This window comes from Sinocyclocheilus rhinocerous, unplaced genomic scaffold (assembly GCF_001515625.1).
Source record: "Sinocyclocheilus rhinocerous isolate Xijiao unplaced genomic scaffold, SAMN03320098_v1.1 scaffold299, whole genome shotgun sequence".
NCBI lineage: Eukaryota > Metazoa > Chordata > Actinopteri > Cypriniformes > Cyprinidae > Sinocyclocheilus > Sinocyclocheilus rhinocerous.
In genome coordinates, this window is record NW_015652998.1 from 2214333 (window position 1) to 2231096 (window position 16764).

At 38.8% G+C, this 16764-nt stretch overlaps 2 protein-coding genes across 4 annotated transcripts; one reads left to right on the plus strand and one right to left on the minus strand.

Annotated features, from left to right (window-relative positions):
* Window positions 1–842: 842 nt before the first annotated feature.
* rin1a (Ras and Rab interactor 1a) lies at window positions 843–9589 on the minus strand. The gene is made up of 11 exons (XM_016521517.1): window positions 9330–9589; window positions 5837–6025; window positions 5630–5744; window positions 5333–5405; window positions 5147–5238; window positions 3395–3957; window positions 2797–3310; window positions 2396–2704; window positions 1632–1763; window positions 1268–1434; window positions 843–1176 (listed from the first exon to the last, which is right to left on the minus strand). The coding sequence occupies exons 2-11, from the start codon at window positions 6023–6025 to the stop codon at window positions 862–864; spliced, it is 2469 nt and encodes an 822-aa protein (XP_016377003.1). The 5' UTR covers window positions 9330–9589; the 3' UTR covers window positions 843–861.
* Window positions 9590–10015: 426 nt separating this feature from the next.
* On the plus strand, window positions 10016–16426 carry rbm14a (RNA binding motif protein 14a). Of its 3 annotated transcripts, XR_001637092.1 has the most exons (5): window positions 10016–10096; window positions 11000–11363; window positions 11444–12293; window positions 12549–15048; window positions 15524–16426. XR_001637092.1 is itself a non-coding variant. In XM_016521518.1 (4 exons), the coding sequence occupies exons 2-4, from the start codon at window positions 11015–11017 to the stop codon at window positions 12826–12828; spliced, it is 1479 nt and encodes a 492-aa protein (XP_016377004.1). In that variant the 5' UTR covers window positions 10016–10096; window positions 11000–11014; the 3' UTR covers window positions 12829–16426. The 3 variants fall into 3 exon arrangements, 2 of the variants coding, with proteins under 2 accessions (XP_016377004.1, XP_016377005.1); XM_016521518.1 differs by having other exon boundaries at window positions 12549–16426; XM_016521519.1 differs by lacking the exon at window positions 10016–10096 and adding an exon at window positions 10121–10207 and having other exon boundaries at window positions 12549–16426.
* The last annotated feature ends 338 nt before the right edge of the window (window positions 16427–16764 follow it).

The window sequence follows — 16764 nt, forward strand, 5'->3', positions numbered from 1 at the left end:
CTTTCTCAACTTACTTTAAAATGGAAACATACTTGTTGCTACTTTTAGATCATATCCAGTCTAGAGTTCATCTGCTGATTCACTGGTATCTAGGAGAATTCGTTCTCGAGAATATAAATTCTTCACTGGTTTAAAGGATTTTTTGTTTCTCAAAACATGTTGTCAGTGTTCAGTGTGGGTGGTGAAAACCAACAGTCTCTACCAAATAAAACCAATTATTTCTGAAGGTATTTTATTGTCTTTTACTTTCAGAATACCAAAACATTTGTCCAATGCATTTCATATAAATATTACCATGATACAAGATGAACAATAAGAAAAAAATCCAATCTCTCAATACTGACCATCTCATAATAATTGGTTAATTACGGAGAACTGAGAGTTGGAGTAATGAAACCAGTCATTAATAACCAACCTATAAGAAGATTAAACATAATACACAAACAATTGCTTAATAATTTAGCCCAATGAAATATCACACACCAGCTAAACACAATCAGTGATTAGCAGTAATGGACACTAAACAGGTTGATCTACAATCTTAAAAATAAAGGTTCCAATGCCATAGAAGAATGTTTGGTTAAAAAAAAAAATCTAAAGAACCTTTTTACTATGAAGAACATATTGTGTAATGGAAAGGTTCCATGGATGTTAATGTTTCTTCATGGAACCACAGATGTCAAAAAACAACCTTTATTTTTAAGAGGTGTAATCTTATCTTACAGTCAACATTAAATAAATGGTTACCATTATGAGCATATTATTATTAATATTTCATCAGCCTTTCTGTGAGAAATCAGGCATGTTGTATAAAATGCAGAATTGCTTTGACCTACATGTGACATCCGAAAATATCCCATATTATGAAGCCGCCTCTGTTAGATCCACCGCACTCCCTCTATTCAGCTTCTGGGACCTTTCATCCTGACCGGACGCCTGGTAAATAAGGGGAGCCCCACTCACGCCCATGCTCTGCAGGTCTTGAATCTGGGCGTTAGGCGGGAGAGGTGTTAACACCCCATCTCTCCTCCAGTACAGGCTGTAATCCTCTGGCCGGTCCACTCCAAACTTCACAGCACAGAGCTGAGCCATAGCCTCACCGTTGAGCGCAGTCTTCCACATGAGAGTTTTTACCAAGCTAGTGTCGCCATCTTGAAACAGCACCTTTATAAACCTCTGTAAGCACAGAAACAAAACTTGTTTTTTTGGACTATACTTGCACAGTTCAGATAGAGTAGATGTGCTTTGTTCAACCAGTGTATCTGACCTGGTGCAATTTGTTGTCTTTCGGACTTGTGGTTTCGTTGCTCCGACGCCGGCTCCATTCTTTCAGAGACTCTCTGGCCTGGTTTGTAAGGCCGTTGGGTGGCACATCCTCCGGCTGACTCAGAATCAGACTCAAACTGGCATAGACGCTTGTCAGATAGTAACCCCCTTCAAGAGAATTAATAATAATAACAACAACAGTTATTTACAGAATGAAAACTTGAGTTTGGGTAAGAGTTGGGTAAGTTTACCAAATGTAAAAAAATATAGAAGTTAGGCATGTATTCATGTATTGATTAGATGTGGAGCTCAAAATTCAGAAGGATATCTGAAAGCAGTGTTTGTGGAGCTCTTTTCATCCGTACCTTCTCCTGTAAGCCAAGAGCTTTCCAAAAGCTCCATCATATACTCCACCTCCAGAGAGATCTCTGGCATATTGCACAGCACCATCACATAGGAGAGAGCAGGCAGGAAGTCATCTGCTCCAAATTCCTGCCCTGTTTTTAAGAATATAGATAAACGTTAGATGATGGCTAAGGTGATCTAAGTATAAAAATATGGGAAATGAGCATGTACAATTCAATATTGACCAATATGATAAATCAGCCAATAATCAATATGGTACCAATTTTATTGTGCATCAATACTAGTTATATCTTACTATTTACTGGTTATATCAGTAAGGTTTTTTATTTTTAAAAGAAATTAATAATTTTATTCAGCAAAGATGATTTAAATTAATCAAAAGTGACATTAAAGACATTGTTACAAAGATTTCTATTTCAAATAAATGTATTTCTTTTGAACTTTCTTTTCATCAAAGAATATTAAGCAGCACAACTGTTTTTCACATTGATAATAATAAGAAATGTTTCTTGAGCACAAAATCTAAATGATTTCTGAAGGATCACATAACACTGAAGAATGAAGTAATGGCTGCTGAAAATTCAGCTTTGCATCGCAGGAATAAATTACATTTTAAAATATATTAAACTGAAAGAAATGGTAATAATATTTCACATAATTTTATTGTTTAACTGTATTTTTGATACATGAGCATAAGAGATTTTTGAATGGTATTGTATGTGCAAAAATAAATCTACATGTGTGTAATTCCAAAACCTCTTACCTGATTTGTTTTTCATGGCTTTGTAAATGAGTTTGCAGATCTGCAAGAGCAGTAGCACTTTGTCAATGGGTGAGTACGCCCGCTGCATTAGAGTCAGCTTGTGCTTAATTTTCTCAATGCCCGGGGCGTCGGGAACGCCCACCTGAACCCCAAAGAGCTTCTGCGGTGAGGCTCCTTTGGCTCTTTGCAAACTGTCCATCATTCTCTGGAAGGAACCATCTTGTTTGTGCAGGGTCCGAAGAGCCGCATCAATCTGAGGCTTCAGAGGCTTTAGCACACAGCGGAACATGGCCTTTTCCAGCGCGTGGTCTGCACACAGGAAAATATGGTTGTATTGCAACATTTAAGTGTGTAAATAATACCAACAACATTATTAGGTCAAATCACACTGACTTAAATACCTTTCTCATTCTCAGTCAGAAGAGTTTCTATCGGAGGTTCCAGCTCTCCACACTCCAGAAGGAATGCTTTGGCCTGATTGATGAAGAAACGCAAATCCTGCAGCAGCTGTACAGCAGAGGTCAAGCAATGTGGCTTCAGCGCCTCTCTCTGCTGCCTCAGGAAGTCCTGAACCAGTGCACCAAACGCCATGCGACGGTCACGAGACAGGTCCTCCACCATCCGCGCCACTCGCTTCTCAGGGGCAAAAAAGGATATGAAGGCGGCGCTCATTTTGCGCAGGGCGGACATGGACTTCCTTGGAGGCGGCATGACGGGGTTGCTAGTGCCTCGTACGAGGGGAGGACGTTCAGGACTCTCCTCCGCCTCGTCGAGGCTGCTGAGGGAACTGCTGCTGTCCAGCTCACTGAGAGACGGAGCATGTCGTTGTTCTAACACAAGCCCTTCCTCCTCCTCCTCCTCCTCCTCCTCCTCATCTTCTTCCTGTCCTTTCTGCTCCAGGATTTTCAGCTGGGCCTAAAAAAGCAAAGAGGCAGTCATTCAAAATTCAGAAATGAAACTAAAATGTCCCATAAAATCAGCTCTGAAAAGGTTCAGTACCTTCTGAAGAGCTATAGGCATCTGATAGTCTTCTTCAGCAGTGGGAGAAAGAGTAGAGGTGACCTTGGCTTTCTTCTGTGACACTACACAAGGTTGCATATAGTCTGTGGCTTCCTCCACAGTCTTCTTGATAGCTTCCTCACTGGCCTGAACTTCAACAGGTGGGGTCATCTGCTTTGCAGCTTTCAATCTGGCTTTGCATTTGGCTTTAGCCAGTAACGGCGGTGGAGGTGGTGGGAGGACAGGGGGCGACAAGGGGCTGGAATTTTCAGTGGAGACACGAACCTTCACACTGGTTTTGAAATGATGACGCCTGCGCATGGCGTTGCGATCTGGGTAGTCTTGTAGGAAAAGAGGGTTGACAAAACATAAACCTTTGCCTCCCCCGTAATCTAGCTCGCAGGGACTCCGTGTTTGGATTGGACAAAGCTCCTGGAACGGGGTGGGGTTTGGGTTGATGGGCGTTGAGCAGTCTTGTGGGCTTGGAGTTGGAGGCAAGAGTTTGTCAGTGGCAGGAGGTTCATTGCGAGGACCCCGAACATTTAAGTGGGAACTCCAGAACTCTGTGGAATACAGAAGGGTCATCGAGATCATGATAACCATATTTTATGATGCATATTAGCTGACATTTATGAATTCTAAAAATAACAATATATCATGAATGTATCTGTTATTGGCACACACACACATACAATTTAAAAGAACTGTTTTCTATTTGAATATAATTTAAATAAAAAGTCATTTATTCCTGTGATGCAAAGCTGAATTTTCAGCATCATTACTCTGGTCTTCAGTGTCACAAGATACGTCAGAAATCATTATTTCTAATTATCAAGGTTGAAAAGAACCATATTACATTTTTGAATTCTTTGATGAATAGAATGTTCAAAAGGACAGCACTGATTTGAAATAGGAATATTTTGTAACATTATGCCTTTACTGTCACTTTTGATCAGTTTATTGAATTCTTGCTAATAAAAGTATTAATTTTTTTCCCATTAAAAAACTTTGGCCCCTTTTTTTTTTGAGCAGTCTTGTGGGCTTGGAGTTGGAGGCAAGAGTTTGTCAGTGGCAGGAGGTTCATTGCGAGGACCCCGAACATTTAAGTGGGAACTCCAGAACTCTGTGGAATACAGAAGGGTCATCGAGATCATGATAACCATATTTTATGATGCATATTAGCTGACATTTATGAATTCTAAAAATAACAATATATCATGAATGTATCTGTTATTGGCGCACACACACATACAATTTAAAAGAACTGTTTTCTATTTGAATATAATTTAAATAAAAAGTAATTTATTCCTGTGATGCAAAGCTGAATTTTCAGCATCATTACTCTGGTCTTCAGTGTCACAAGATACGTCAGAAATCATTATTTCTAATTATCAAGGTTGAAAAGAACCATATTACATTTTTGAATTCTTTGATGAATAGAATGTTCAAAAGGACAGCACTGATTTGAAATAGGAATATTTTGTAACATTATGCCTTTACTGTCACTTTTGATCAGTTTATTGAATTCTTGCTAATAAAAGTATTAATTTCTTTCACATTAAAAAACTTTGGCCACTTTTTTTTTTTTTTTTTGCCATTTTTGCTTTTATTTTTTTTTTTTTTTGCCAATTTAGCCTTTTTTTGTACAATACAAAGAGACCGTATACAAGAAGCAATGATCTACCATGCCTTACAGAACGGCTTCTTTCAAACCTGCAGTTCATTTTAACAGACTCTGAATGTTGTACCTACCCACACCCATATGAGAGATCGACTCCAACTGTTTGTGTGAAGAAGCCTTAGCAATTGCTTCAGGCAGCTCCAGAGTGAAAGGAAGAACATCCCTACAGATATATGAGAATCATGGAATAGAAATGTCATATTTGGGGAGTGCCATGCTGTTGTTGTAGGTACAAAATAGTAAATACTAATCCATACCGACTAACACAGTAGAAAGCAATGAGTCTGCACAGGTCTGGGAAACTGATAGCTGAGCTTTCCAAAGAGAAGGCTGTTGATAAAAGGGAAATAGTCTGGTTAGATAACTTAAGCCGACAAAAAAATTCAACTGAAAATAAAAAGAGAATAATACGACTGACTTATACTAATCTTTATATAATACATGCCTTTTTTTACATATTAAAATGTATATTTATTGTTGTTGCTTTTTCTTCAAGATGTATTGCTTGTTTACATTAATATATTCCTATATAAAACTGTGCCTTTCATACTCACCCGAGTCCTCTTCTCGGATGACAACCTGTTTGAAGAAGGACGGCATGCTGTCGTCTGCCAGCCGAACGCACAGCATTTTTTTCTGCGATGTACTGGACCTGCGCACCAGGAAAGTCTGCAAGGTAACAAAAGTTTCCAAAAATGCTGTTAAAGTTTGCTGTAACTGTCTATTTTCAAACCAGATGGTGGTACGGATGTGCTGCTCACCCCGGGGGGCTCACGCCGCAGGATATGTAGAGCTGGAGCCGAGTTAATGGAGAGCTGGAGCCACACAGGGTGTGTCAACAAGAGCCGGTCCAGTACACTGATGCTCCTCAGGGATCCTCTCTGTTGACATGCCCGTCTGTCCGCCACGGGCCGAGCGTCAGGATAGTCGTACACAGGGTCACCCTGCATCTTCAGAACGACAGTGAGATTTCAACTCCTTTGGCAACGTATCTCTGTTTCTCTTCTTTGTGGTGTTCGTGTTTGCACTTGACGAAAAAAAGGAAGTTCTGACCAGTTCAGGAGGATGTCTTTAAGTCAGTAACTGAGTCCTCTGTCTTACAGTAAATTATTCATGTACACATCTATGTTTTTCTCTAAAGTTTTGTCACCGTTTTCCTAGAATTGCTATTTCCAACACAATCATGTGCCTACTTATTCCTTCTGACCGTTGCTCTTCAATGGCCAAGGGAAACTCCCTCGCTGATTCTGTCTTTCTCCTGGCCATGTGAGAACCATGTGTCACAGTCTGACTAATAGCACATCTCTGCTGTTTTTGTTCTGCATTCACACAGACCATTCAAAAAACACTTGCATTGTTCTTAAAGACGACATAACAGAAGCATCATTTATACCAAACTGTATGGGAAGTGAAGAGGAACTGAGATTACATTTTCAAGAAGTATGTAATAAAGGTGTTTTATTTTTACATGAATCTGTCCTATTCCGTTAAAAATAATAATAATGATAATAAAATATGTGAAAGTGAATGCATTATTTCAAAACTTCACTGATGCATCTTATATAATGAACACTCTAGTCTCTCAAGCTGACACTTAAGTAAATTGTTCACGAGTTGAGTAAGGTTGGTAGCAGGTTGACTCTGTGTGGGCCAGTATGGAATACTTTTTGGCAAGAGCCAGTGGCTGCTATGGCAACATAGGCTTACATATTCCACTGAGCATTCCTACCCACGGCCACACACGCCTCCACTGTTAAAATTTAGGAAAGGCCAGATACTTTTCCCAAAACTTCATGCTCCAAACTAAGCTCAACTGAGAAGTAAAAAAAACGTATTATTATATATTATATTATAACTTATTATTTTGATGTTACTTGGAACATAAAGAACATATGTACTTAAGTGTAAAAACTATATTAATAAAGTTCTATATTAAAACTTTCCTCTCAAGGGACCATTTGGTTCCTTGAAAAAAAAAAATCCCCCTGAATGTTGTAGATTCATGAGTAGCTGCCTATGAAACTTTATTCAGATTTAATTCCGAGATGTGTCTTTGATAATAATAATATATTTGATTTAATAATAAGTCACTTCACTTATGGGTCAATAATAAATAAAATTATAAAAAGGATAAATCTTTAATTTAGTGGTGTAAACACTAAATACTTGCACTTTGAATATGAGTGTACTGTACACAACTTAATTAGTATTTAAAAAAAAAAAAAATGTTTTGCAAATATCATCAACGTCATATCAACATATTTTTAAGGTTACTCTTATTTGACCTGAACAAAACGTGCCTTTTCATAAAAAATCTAAATGTGGGATATTTCAAATAAATATATTTTGTCACATAACAACGAAAGAAATAATAAGAGATCATGCCTTTTTCCTTTATATATATATATTCATCACCTTGAACCGAGGGACACTGTATAAACTCTGGCCACCCCTAGTGTGATTTTTGCAGTGGGTAATAATTTAAATGCATAATGTAAATTCACAATAGTTCATGAAGTGAAAGAAAATTAAAAAGCCACCAAAAAGATTGTAGATTGGCGCCACCAGAGTAGCTGTTTCACTGCCCTTCTCATTTAAACATTCTTTATTGTTATGAAAATACCCCAAATCTCATGTAAATGACATACCAATTATATACTGTCCTAATCGTGTGTTTATTAGCTTCATATTCGTGTGCAGAAACGTTTCTCTGGGTTTCCTGTGGACACAATGCGGTCGGAAGAGACAGGGCGGGTTATGAGCTTTATGATTCTGTCTGAAGAAATATTAAGTAAACTTGTGTAAACACATCAGTATTGCTCCAAGTATATGCGCACTTTTGGACTATAAGCGGTTCAGTGAAGCTATGTGAGCACAAATAAACCGCAGCAGATGTGACTGAATATGAATGTTTGTTATTATTCTATTCAAAATATACATTACCGAAGTATTATTGTGCACTCCTGACATAAATTAAGAAATTACTTTCACTGCAACCGAGTTTTATCATAAAAAGTGGTCAAATATCGAAGCTGGAGCCTTGAATCTTTCTAATGACACACAGTTTACCCAGATCAAGTAAGAGTGAGACGTTTTAACGTGCTGTGAATGTGAAACAACAATGATCTGAGGCCGCCGGCGATCTTGTAAACTAAATATTATTACATATTTAAATAGCCTAATTTGTTTTGTTTGCGCATATATTTGCTGATGTGTAATTATTTTTAAGGAAAATAACTACACCATTTAAAGAGTAATTAGTTGCTAATTAAAATCATATTAAGAAACAAAAGTAAATACGTATAACATTACTCTAATATTTATTTGGCCAAGATTTGCTGTGGCCTCCTCTGGCCACCCCTATTAAATTTTTTGGGGGTCCGCCACTGACTTGAACATTCTTATTTGTAGTTGACCATCCCAATTATACGGGTTTAAATGAATAAACAAGGGCGTGAAAACTACAGGGTGTAAACTGCAGTCCTGTCCATCTAAGCTCTGATATAACTGATGCAGTGCTGCCTCATTTACTGGAGTCTCTCGGTATGAGCAGATCAAGTCCAGACTGGTGAGAAGAAAGCCTTTAAATATGCACTAGGAAAGAGCAGCTATTATCTCTGTTTTGTACTATAGGCTGATTTTTTTTTAAATCGCTGCCTGGGCAAGATATTTTCATGAGCTGTAACAGTATTACAGAGCTAAATGGAATTACAGTGCATATATATCTTTAAAAAATCAATATCTATATATAGCTATTTAAGCTATTTATTTAATGAGGCGCAGTCGTATCCGGGATTCGAAAACTAGAAAACGGTATGGCCAGAATAATATCATTCACAAATAGTAATTCACTAATAATTCCGCAATGATGATGATAATAATAATAATAACAATAGTCAATAACATTAGTAGCCTATTAATAATAACAGTAGGTTAGGTGTAGAGAGAGAATACGATAGATAAATCTTGACAATTCGCGTTGTCACGTGTCTCTTGAAATTCGTTCAATAATGTATCATCTGAGAAAAGTCATTAAACGCTTCCTACAAACTTCATTATTTAAAAAAAATGAGAAAAAGAAATCCTAAAATCTACATCTTACTCACGCCTTGTGACTGGGCGCAAACTTCCTCAATCTCTCTTAGAAGAAGGTTAATGTATTACTACTGTGAATGCCACATGGCACTAAAACATAGTCATAACCAAACACATGACTATGTTTACAAGCCATGAAGAAGAAGAAGAGTCACTTACCTCTGTTTCCCAGGCGCTGTTATTCAAAAAGAACACACTACACTACTTCGTGGCTTTTCCCAAAGTGTCAGATCCATGAAATGCTCGGAATTACTTTTGGAAATGTGGAAAGTCCAGAAATATATAATTAGGGGGTGAATGTTGCTTGTTATTTCCCCTTCTTCCAACACGTTTGAGAAGATGCCTGCAGGAGTCAGTATGAAACTCTGATTCATGTTTCGTCTTCCCACAAGTGTGTTTTCCAGGCGAGGGTTCTCATACGGTTTCACACCTGGTTACGCGCATGCGTTGCTGTGACACTTAACAACATACACGAATATGAGAAAAAGAAAAATATATATTTATATGAAATATATATATATATATTTATATAAAATATTTTCCAAAATATATATATTTTTAAATGTAATTTTGTGTGTTGCGCGTGTGTGATTTCACATTATGTATATCAAATGTCACAATATATCATATTCAAGTAAAAAAATTTATAGCCTATGTTTAAATGACTTGACTTAACTCAAACCTGAATCCTCAACTCCTAAATTACTTATTATGTCTCTCTGGGTGTATCCCGTGAAGTATTTCGAAAAACAATATTTGAAAAGCAACATTCTTCCCTAAGAAATTGTAAACTTTCCCTATGACATACTTTATAATAATGACAACGTCCGGATCCTTCCATCTAGCATTTGTAGTCACACGGACTAGACGAGAAGAACACCATCAAACAGTCGGGAAACGGATATGAAGTGTCTCCGCCGCGTTAGGTAAGAGGGTAGACAAAACACTTTTGTCGTTTTGATACATTTGTGCTTTGAATCAGTTCGTTAGCGTTTGGTCGTAATTTGTTTTACCCATTCTCATAATTTTTTTAAACAGTGAGTAAGATCAGCGATCATTTTTGTATTTCCTGTTTATGGTTGCTAACAAGCTAGCGCGTGGCTAGCAAACTACGCGTGTGCTAATTATATGATTTTAGTACCTTCGAGGCTTATATGAACGCAAATAGTGCGTATTATGGGGCTATACAGGTGCGAAAGTTTCGAGCAAGATGTTCAAAGTCAGCTGGCTAACAGTATGCGTGTAAATCACCGCCAGTTGTCATTAGCAAAACTCGGTGAGATCAGCGCTTTCTAGAAACGACGGCGCATCCAGATTTTCAGCGCGTCCCCGGATCTGGCGGGCTACTATTGGGGTCTGTTTAACTATAATGGTTTTAGATTTTTTCTTTTTTTGCTTGTGTCTATCACTCCATTTACAATAAGAGTGGCGCGACGAACTAAAATATGTCGCACATTCACACGGAACACTTTTTTTGCGTTTAAAAACTCGCAAAAGTGTAGTGGATTAAAAAAAAAACCACTTGATATGTGCACCACGTTTGTAAAACGCCGTGTCAAACGCGAGAGCAACGATTAAACGCGTCTGTTTCTAACACCGGTTTACATATAAAAAAGAAAAGAAAAGCAGCTGCGTGGCTGTTCTGTTTGAACAGCCCCATTATATTCAACGAAACTGTAAAACGTGCGCGTGTAATTCGAATTGAGGTCTCTCATTGCTCTTTATTAAGCTCAACCAATTCAACTCATGTTTAAGCCCACCTTTAGTTTTAGAATGAATTGGGTCTTGCCGCCAAAAAGAAAGAAATAAGGTTTGTTCCCTATTTCTAGGTATTCTGGGGTGCAATGGACGACAGCAACGCAGTGAAGCTCTTTGTTGGGAATCTGGATTTGGAAACCACACAAGATGACCTAATAGCACTTTTTGCCCCATATGGAGAAGTGGTGCACATAACTGTACTGAGGCAGTTTGCCTTTGTCCATCTGCAGGGAGAAGGGGCTGCTGACCGTGCTATCCGTGATCTGAATGGTCGAGAGTACCGTGGCCGGAGCCTTGTAGTTGAGGAATCCAAAGGGAGGCCTCTCAATTCCACCAAAGTATTTGTGGGGAACCTATGCGCTTCCTGTACAGTTGAAGACCTGTATGATCTCTTCTCTGCTTACGGCAAAGTTCTCGATTGTGATAAAGTAAAGAGTAAGTATGTGTATAATGCACCTGCTTTGTATTAGTGCATATTTCTTGACGTTATATAACGTTATGACGTTTTCTTGCAGCAAAGCCCTCCTCATTAATAGGCTACGCCTTTGTGCACATGGAGCGTAAAGAGGATGCAGAACAAGCCATTGAGGGTCTTCACGGGACCTCATTTATGGGGCGTCCACTTGCAGTGGAGCTCTCAAAGGTACAGCAGACCACAAACAAGGTCCCGTGTGCCAGTTGCGGTGCACATGGCCACTTTGCAGGAGAATGTCCGATCAACAGGCCTTCAATGGAGCACCACCAGAGTCAGGCTGCTGTCTTGGCTGCGGCTGCTGCGGCTGCTGCCGGACTTCCCCTTCAGGTGCAGCAGAGTGTCCACAACTCTTTCTACAACACTGCGAGCACTGACCCAACGTTTGCAGCTCTGAAAGACTTGACCACTTCCAGGGTTGATGGCAAACCTGTCAGTGCTGCGTTCTATGGTGCCCTGGCGAGTCAAGTCTACAGTGCTGTCGCAGACCAGGTGCTGAACACATCGACAAGCCAAGCTGGGGACGGCTACCCCAACGAAAGAGAAGCACCGCCGGGCGCTGCCGCTGTTAACCCAGCCTATGGAGCAAATTCCTCTCTGTACAGTGCCAGTCCAGCTTATGGGACCATGGGAGGCACAGAGCCTGACCCCCAAGCCGTCTTTGAAGCTGCTCGGGCCCGATTCTTTGAGCAGGGACAACAAGTGCTGGCCGAACAGCAGGCAGTGACCAAATCTGACCGAGACCGAAGTCCGGTACGACGTTCGACCCCATTACTGCCTGATCCAGTTCCCCAGCCATTCTCCCAGACACGACCCAAACGACGGGCCCTGCTCCCAACACCTCCTGGTGGTCCAGAACTACCTGCAGTTAAAAATGGCGACCCAATTGCAAGGTAAAGGCATGCTAAATGTTTGGCAACATAAATAATCTCTAGTAAATATTTTAAATATAAATATTTTTTTTGATATTTATCCTAATGTATACAGTATTAGAAATTATATTGAAATATTATATACAAAAATGTATATACATCTTACTTTTATATGTATCCTAATATATACACACACACACACATACATATATATGTAATACGTTATTTATTGTTTTGTCAACAAAGCACATCTAAACGTTCCCTTCTCCATACCAGGTGCTATGCAGAGTACTACCAACAGTACCAGCAGTACCAACAATACCAACAATACCAGCAGTATCAGCAATATCAGCAGTACCAGTACAGCTATCCGCCGCCACCACCACCCCCTGCGATGCCCATGATGCCTCCAGGCCCAATGGATGTGCAACAGATGGCCGCCCCAGGCACCACTGCTTCACCAAGAGTGTATGAGCCAACTTCAACACACAAGGAGCCCCTCCTACGCCGACCTGATTACCCTCACCAACACACATCTGAGTCCCCATATCGATAGCCCCCACCTCACAAGTGTATGCACGCATGTTTGGATGTGAAAATGTGTGTGTGTGTGTCAGTTTTGGTCCTACATGACAAAAGTAACTGGAGGAAAGGGATAAATCTAATTATTACTGCAACATCAATTTGATATTGTAGTTGATATTGTAGTTTCGCAGTTATCTTCCCCCTCATAATGTTAAATATCTCTATGTACAGAATGTAGACGTTTACAAGGCCATGGAAGTTTTGATTCTGAGCTCCTCTCGGTTTAATTGTTTTGTTTTTTCCCCCCCGATGTGCTCAGAATTACATCAGCTGTCACTTTTATAGATAAAATACTGTTTGACCATTGTGTCGGGTCAGACATTCTCCGAAGTCAAATGACTGTGCCTTGTGAAAATAAACTTTTTTTTTTTTTTTTTGTGTACAGACTTTTGTAAAACCAAGTACTTCAGATCAGGTACAGTTTTATTAAATTCGTGGTTCAACAAAGGAGCAAGCCTCAGTCAAATATCTTAATCCAAATTGTCATCATTCTATTGTACTTAGACTGATGTTAAATTTCACAGCGACTAGGAAGACAGCGTAGTTTAGCTAGAATGTACAGAGGACCTGTGTGATGTGTGTGTGTGTGTGAGAGTGAGAACACAATGTTAACAGTTTGGCTGATCCCTTAGCTTTCACATGAGCACCACGATCACATATACATTAGACCTATTTGGTATATTCCTATTTGAGTAAGGGAGGGCATATTAAGATGACACAATACCAAACAAATTCACAAACCTCTACTTAAATGCTCTAACCACTGCCTCACTAGTGCAGATGGATTCACCTGCCCAGTTTGGCAACATTAAAACTGATATTAAAATCGTCTGTTGGAAAAGAGAGGGTATAAATAGATTCGTTACAAAAGGGACACGCTTGTCACTCGAGAAGCATATTCGTTCTAAATGTTTTCCATTCAGATACCTTTATTGACTCTGAATGAGTTTGAGATGTCATTGTTGTTAAATACCAAACAGAACTGGTTCAATAGCCTGCCAGTAGCGAATATGCTTGTTTTGCAGGATATAAAGAGCAAACGACTGCCATCTCTGGCTTTGCATCCCTCTCTTACATGGACAGAATACTTGGGAGTATTGACTTGCATAAGTACGGGTGGAAACCCCTTAAATGACCTTAAGAGTTTTTTTTTTTTTTTACATTTTCTTCTGAAAGTAGCCCCATGCAATTACTATTATGTTTCTCTGACCTTTTATTTTTTTCACAATTACATTTATCATAGTCTCTTTATCCTTAGAGTCATGTGACTTGATTTCAGGGGCTTTGGGGTGGAAACACTTATTATTTAGGGATGGGAAGTGTAAAACCTGTTCAGGCCTGACATATAGCTAGTTAAGGCAATTGGTTCTAAGAGTGAAAAAAACAGTGAAGTGCTTCATACAATTGTATTTTTTGTTCTTAAGGGGAAAAAATGTGTTGTCCCAGTTCATGAGCATTTTAGGCAATTCAATTAAACATTCATGTTATAACATAAACCGAAAGTGTGTGAATAATTAATCCAGGTTAAAGTCCATGTATCTAGTGCCAGAGGTTTCAATCTTTTTTGAAGGGAATCTACCCAAAATTTCATAGCATCTGCAATGGATTTTTGAAGTGATACAGATGTTATGACAGTTGAGTAGTTTCCCTTTAGATAGCCTTCAGTGTGTAATGATTGAAATTGGAAGGTATGGTCAAAAGAATGGTTTGTTTAATCATGTTATGTATGTCCTCTTTTCCTAGAATGCCCCTCAGGCAGTCTTCAGTCTTTCATTCCAAAGAAATATGGTGGGGTACACGCACAAATCTCACTTAGAACACTTAATTTCACCATAATTTCACCACTCTACATTCGACTTCATCTCTTAAACCTCACAGGCAAACATCCACTGTAGTGTTAATTTTCTCAATTTGATATATGATAGAATGCAGATGGACAGGTGGTGACGGTGTAGCTTTTTGCAGCACACCAGAGCTCCACACAAATTATTCTACACAGTAAATTGTTTGATCTGTTTTGTATTATTATAAATAGTGCATGTTTCTTGTTATTATTACTGCTGTTCCAGCCACATTTTCCCTTTTCGCTAACTACAGCTATAATGGCTCCCGGGCCTCAGGACGCCAAGTTGAGCATGACGGGGGAAGAGAATTAGCGCCCCACAATGCCTCGGATGTGCTCCCCACTAAGGTAAAGCCATTTGCCCCCAACCACGCCTGCACCTCGATTATACACTTCCCCATGATTCTAGCACAGCTGCTTGGAGAAGCTCAGATCAGGCCAACATCAGTTTATACTGACAATACAGTCAACACAAAGGGAGTGGCACTTGTTTTCTGTTATGTGGTTGGATCAGTGCCTACTGAGGGGGAATTGCTTTGTTTTTTTAACAGCCTGGAGTTGTAGAATAACCTCTTTCAGCTTCCCAAAATGCTCATGGTTTGGTATTTGGACAAAAAAAAAAACTTTTCTACTTCGATTATTCATATTTATACTGACTCTTTTGGCCCCAAATTCTCATGCTAAAAGGTTTTAGTGACTTTGAGGTTTATTTTCTCGCAGTATGCTTTCAAAATGAGCTGGAAATGAATTTCCAAGCATTTTTTCTAACAATTAAGAGGGAAGAATGGTTTACATTTGCCTTGGCTTGTTCTCTGGCATTTAGTCTTTTTGAAGCACTTCCAGTTGGCGAGATGAGGCGCTCCAACTATGCTTTGAGTACTTAAGAAGGGTGCAGAGATGACCAAAAGTAGGGCAATGGTCTTGTAGGTGAGTAACTAATGCGTCCAGCTCACATCCACCTCAACTTTATGCCTACTGCCACCATTTCAGCCTCACAAGATCATAGATCCCAGTGCAACACTCTGATTTCAGTTTTAACTCTGAAAGAAGGGTTCATCTGTTTTCCTGCCAAATTTAGACTTCTGACTATTATAGGGATTTATTTTTCAATTCTCTCAGCGTAGGAATTGAGCATGCTTTTGTATGTCCATAAGCAAGAAGTAACAAATGTTTTTCAGTTTAACCTAGGGACAGTCTGCTATGAATGTCAGAAAAAAGAATTGGTGAGTGTTTGTTAAAGGTAAGCCTATTCAGTCACTCCAAACATTACTTAAAACACATTCCTGTTTGTGATTGGCATTATTTTTTTAATATCACAAGTTTGTTAATTCATCTAATCTTCAAAAAGGCTTTAACCTCAAATCTCATTTAAATTTTAGAATTGAACACTCTACAATTGTGCATATTGATTTTCAGTCAACCTTCCAATGACCTACAGCTTCATCTCCGATTTAGAAATGCTTTGAAAAGCTGAACAGTGGAGAATTACATGTAGATAAACTATGATTGTAGATTATCAAGAACTGAAAAACTCAGTGATTCAGGGATGTTCGAGTATCATTGATCTTTTTTTCTAGGTCTGAATGGGCAACTTTCATTGTGGTGTATGTAATTGTCAGTGTCAGAGGGATCTTAATCCTAATGTTTTTTATTTGCAAACTGGCTTTAGTGCCATGATATTTGTATTTTCTTCTTGTAAAGTTCAATAAATGATGCTTAAATCATATTATGTGGTCTTGTTGTTTTTTTCTTTTTTTAATTCTTTATTTTCATGTTCAATTGAAATAGGTTAACATTTTATACAAATCTAAATGCATAATCAACAGCATAGTCATTTTATCTAACAACCCAGGGACTTAAGTCTTTTGCATGTGAGTGAAACCTTACAAGTGAGACCAGATTTGCTTTACTTTCTGGTCCTATGATTTTAATTATGCTGAATGAACGTCCTTTGTTTACCTAACACTCAAACTCAGTACTTGGATCTAATGTTCATTCTGTACCGTTCCCAAATCCCGCCCATTACCTTTTAGGAAATGAAGTTGTGCCCAAATACTGCAGCAG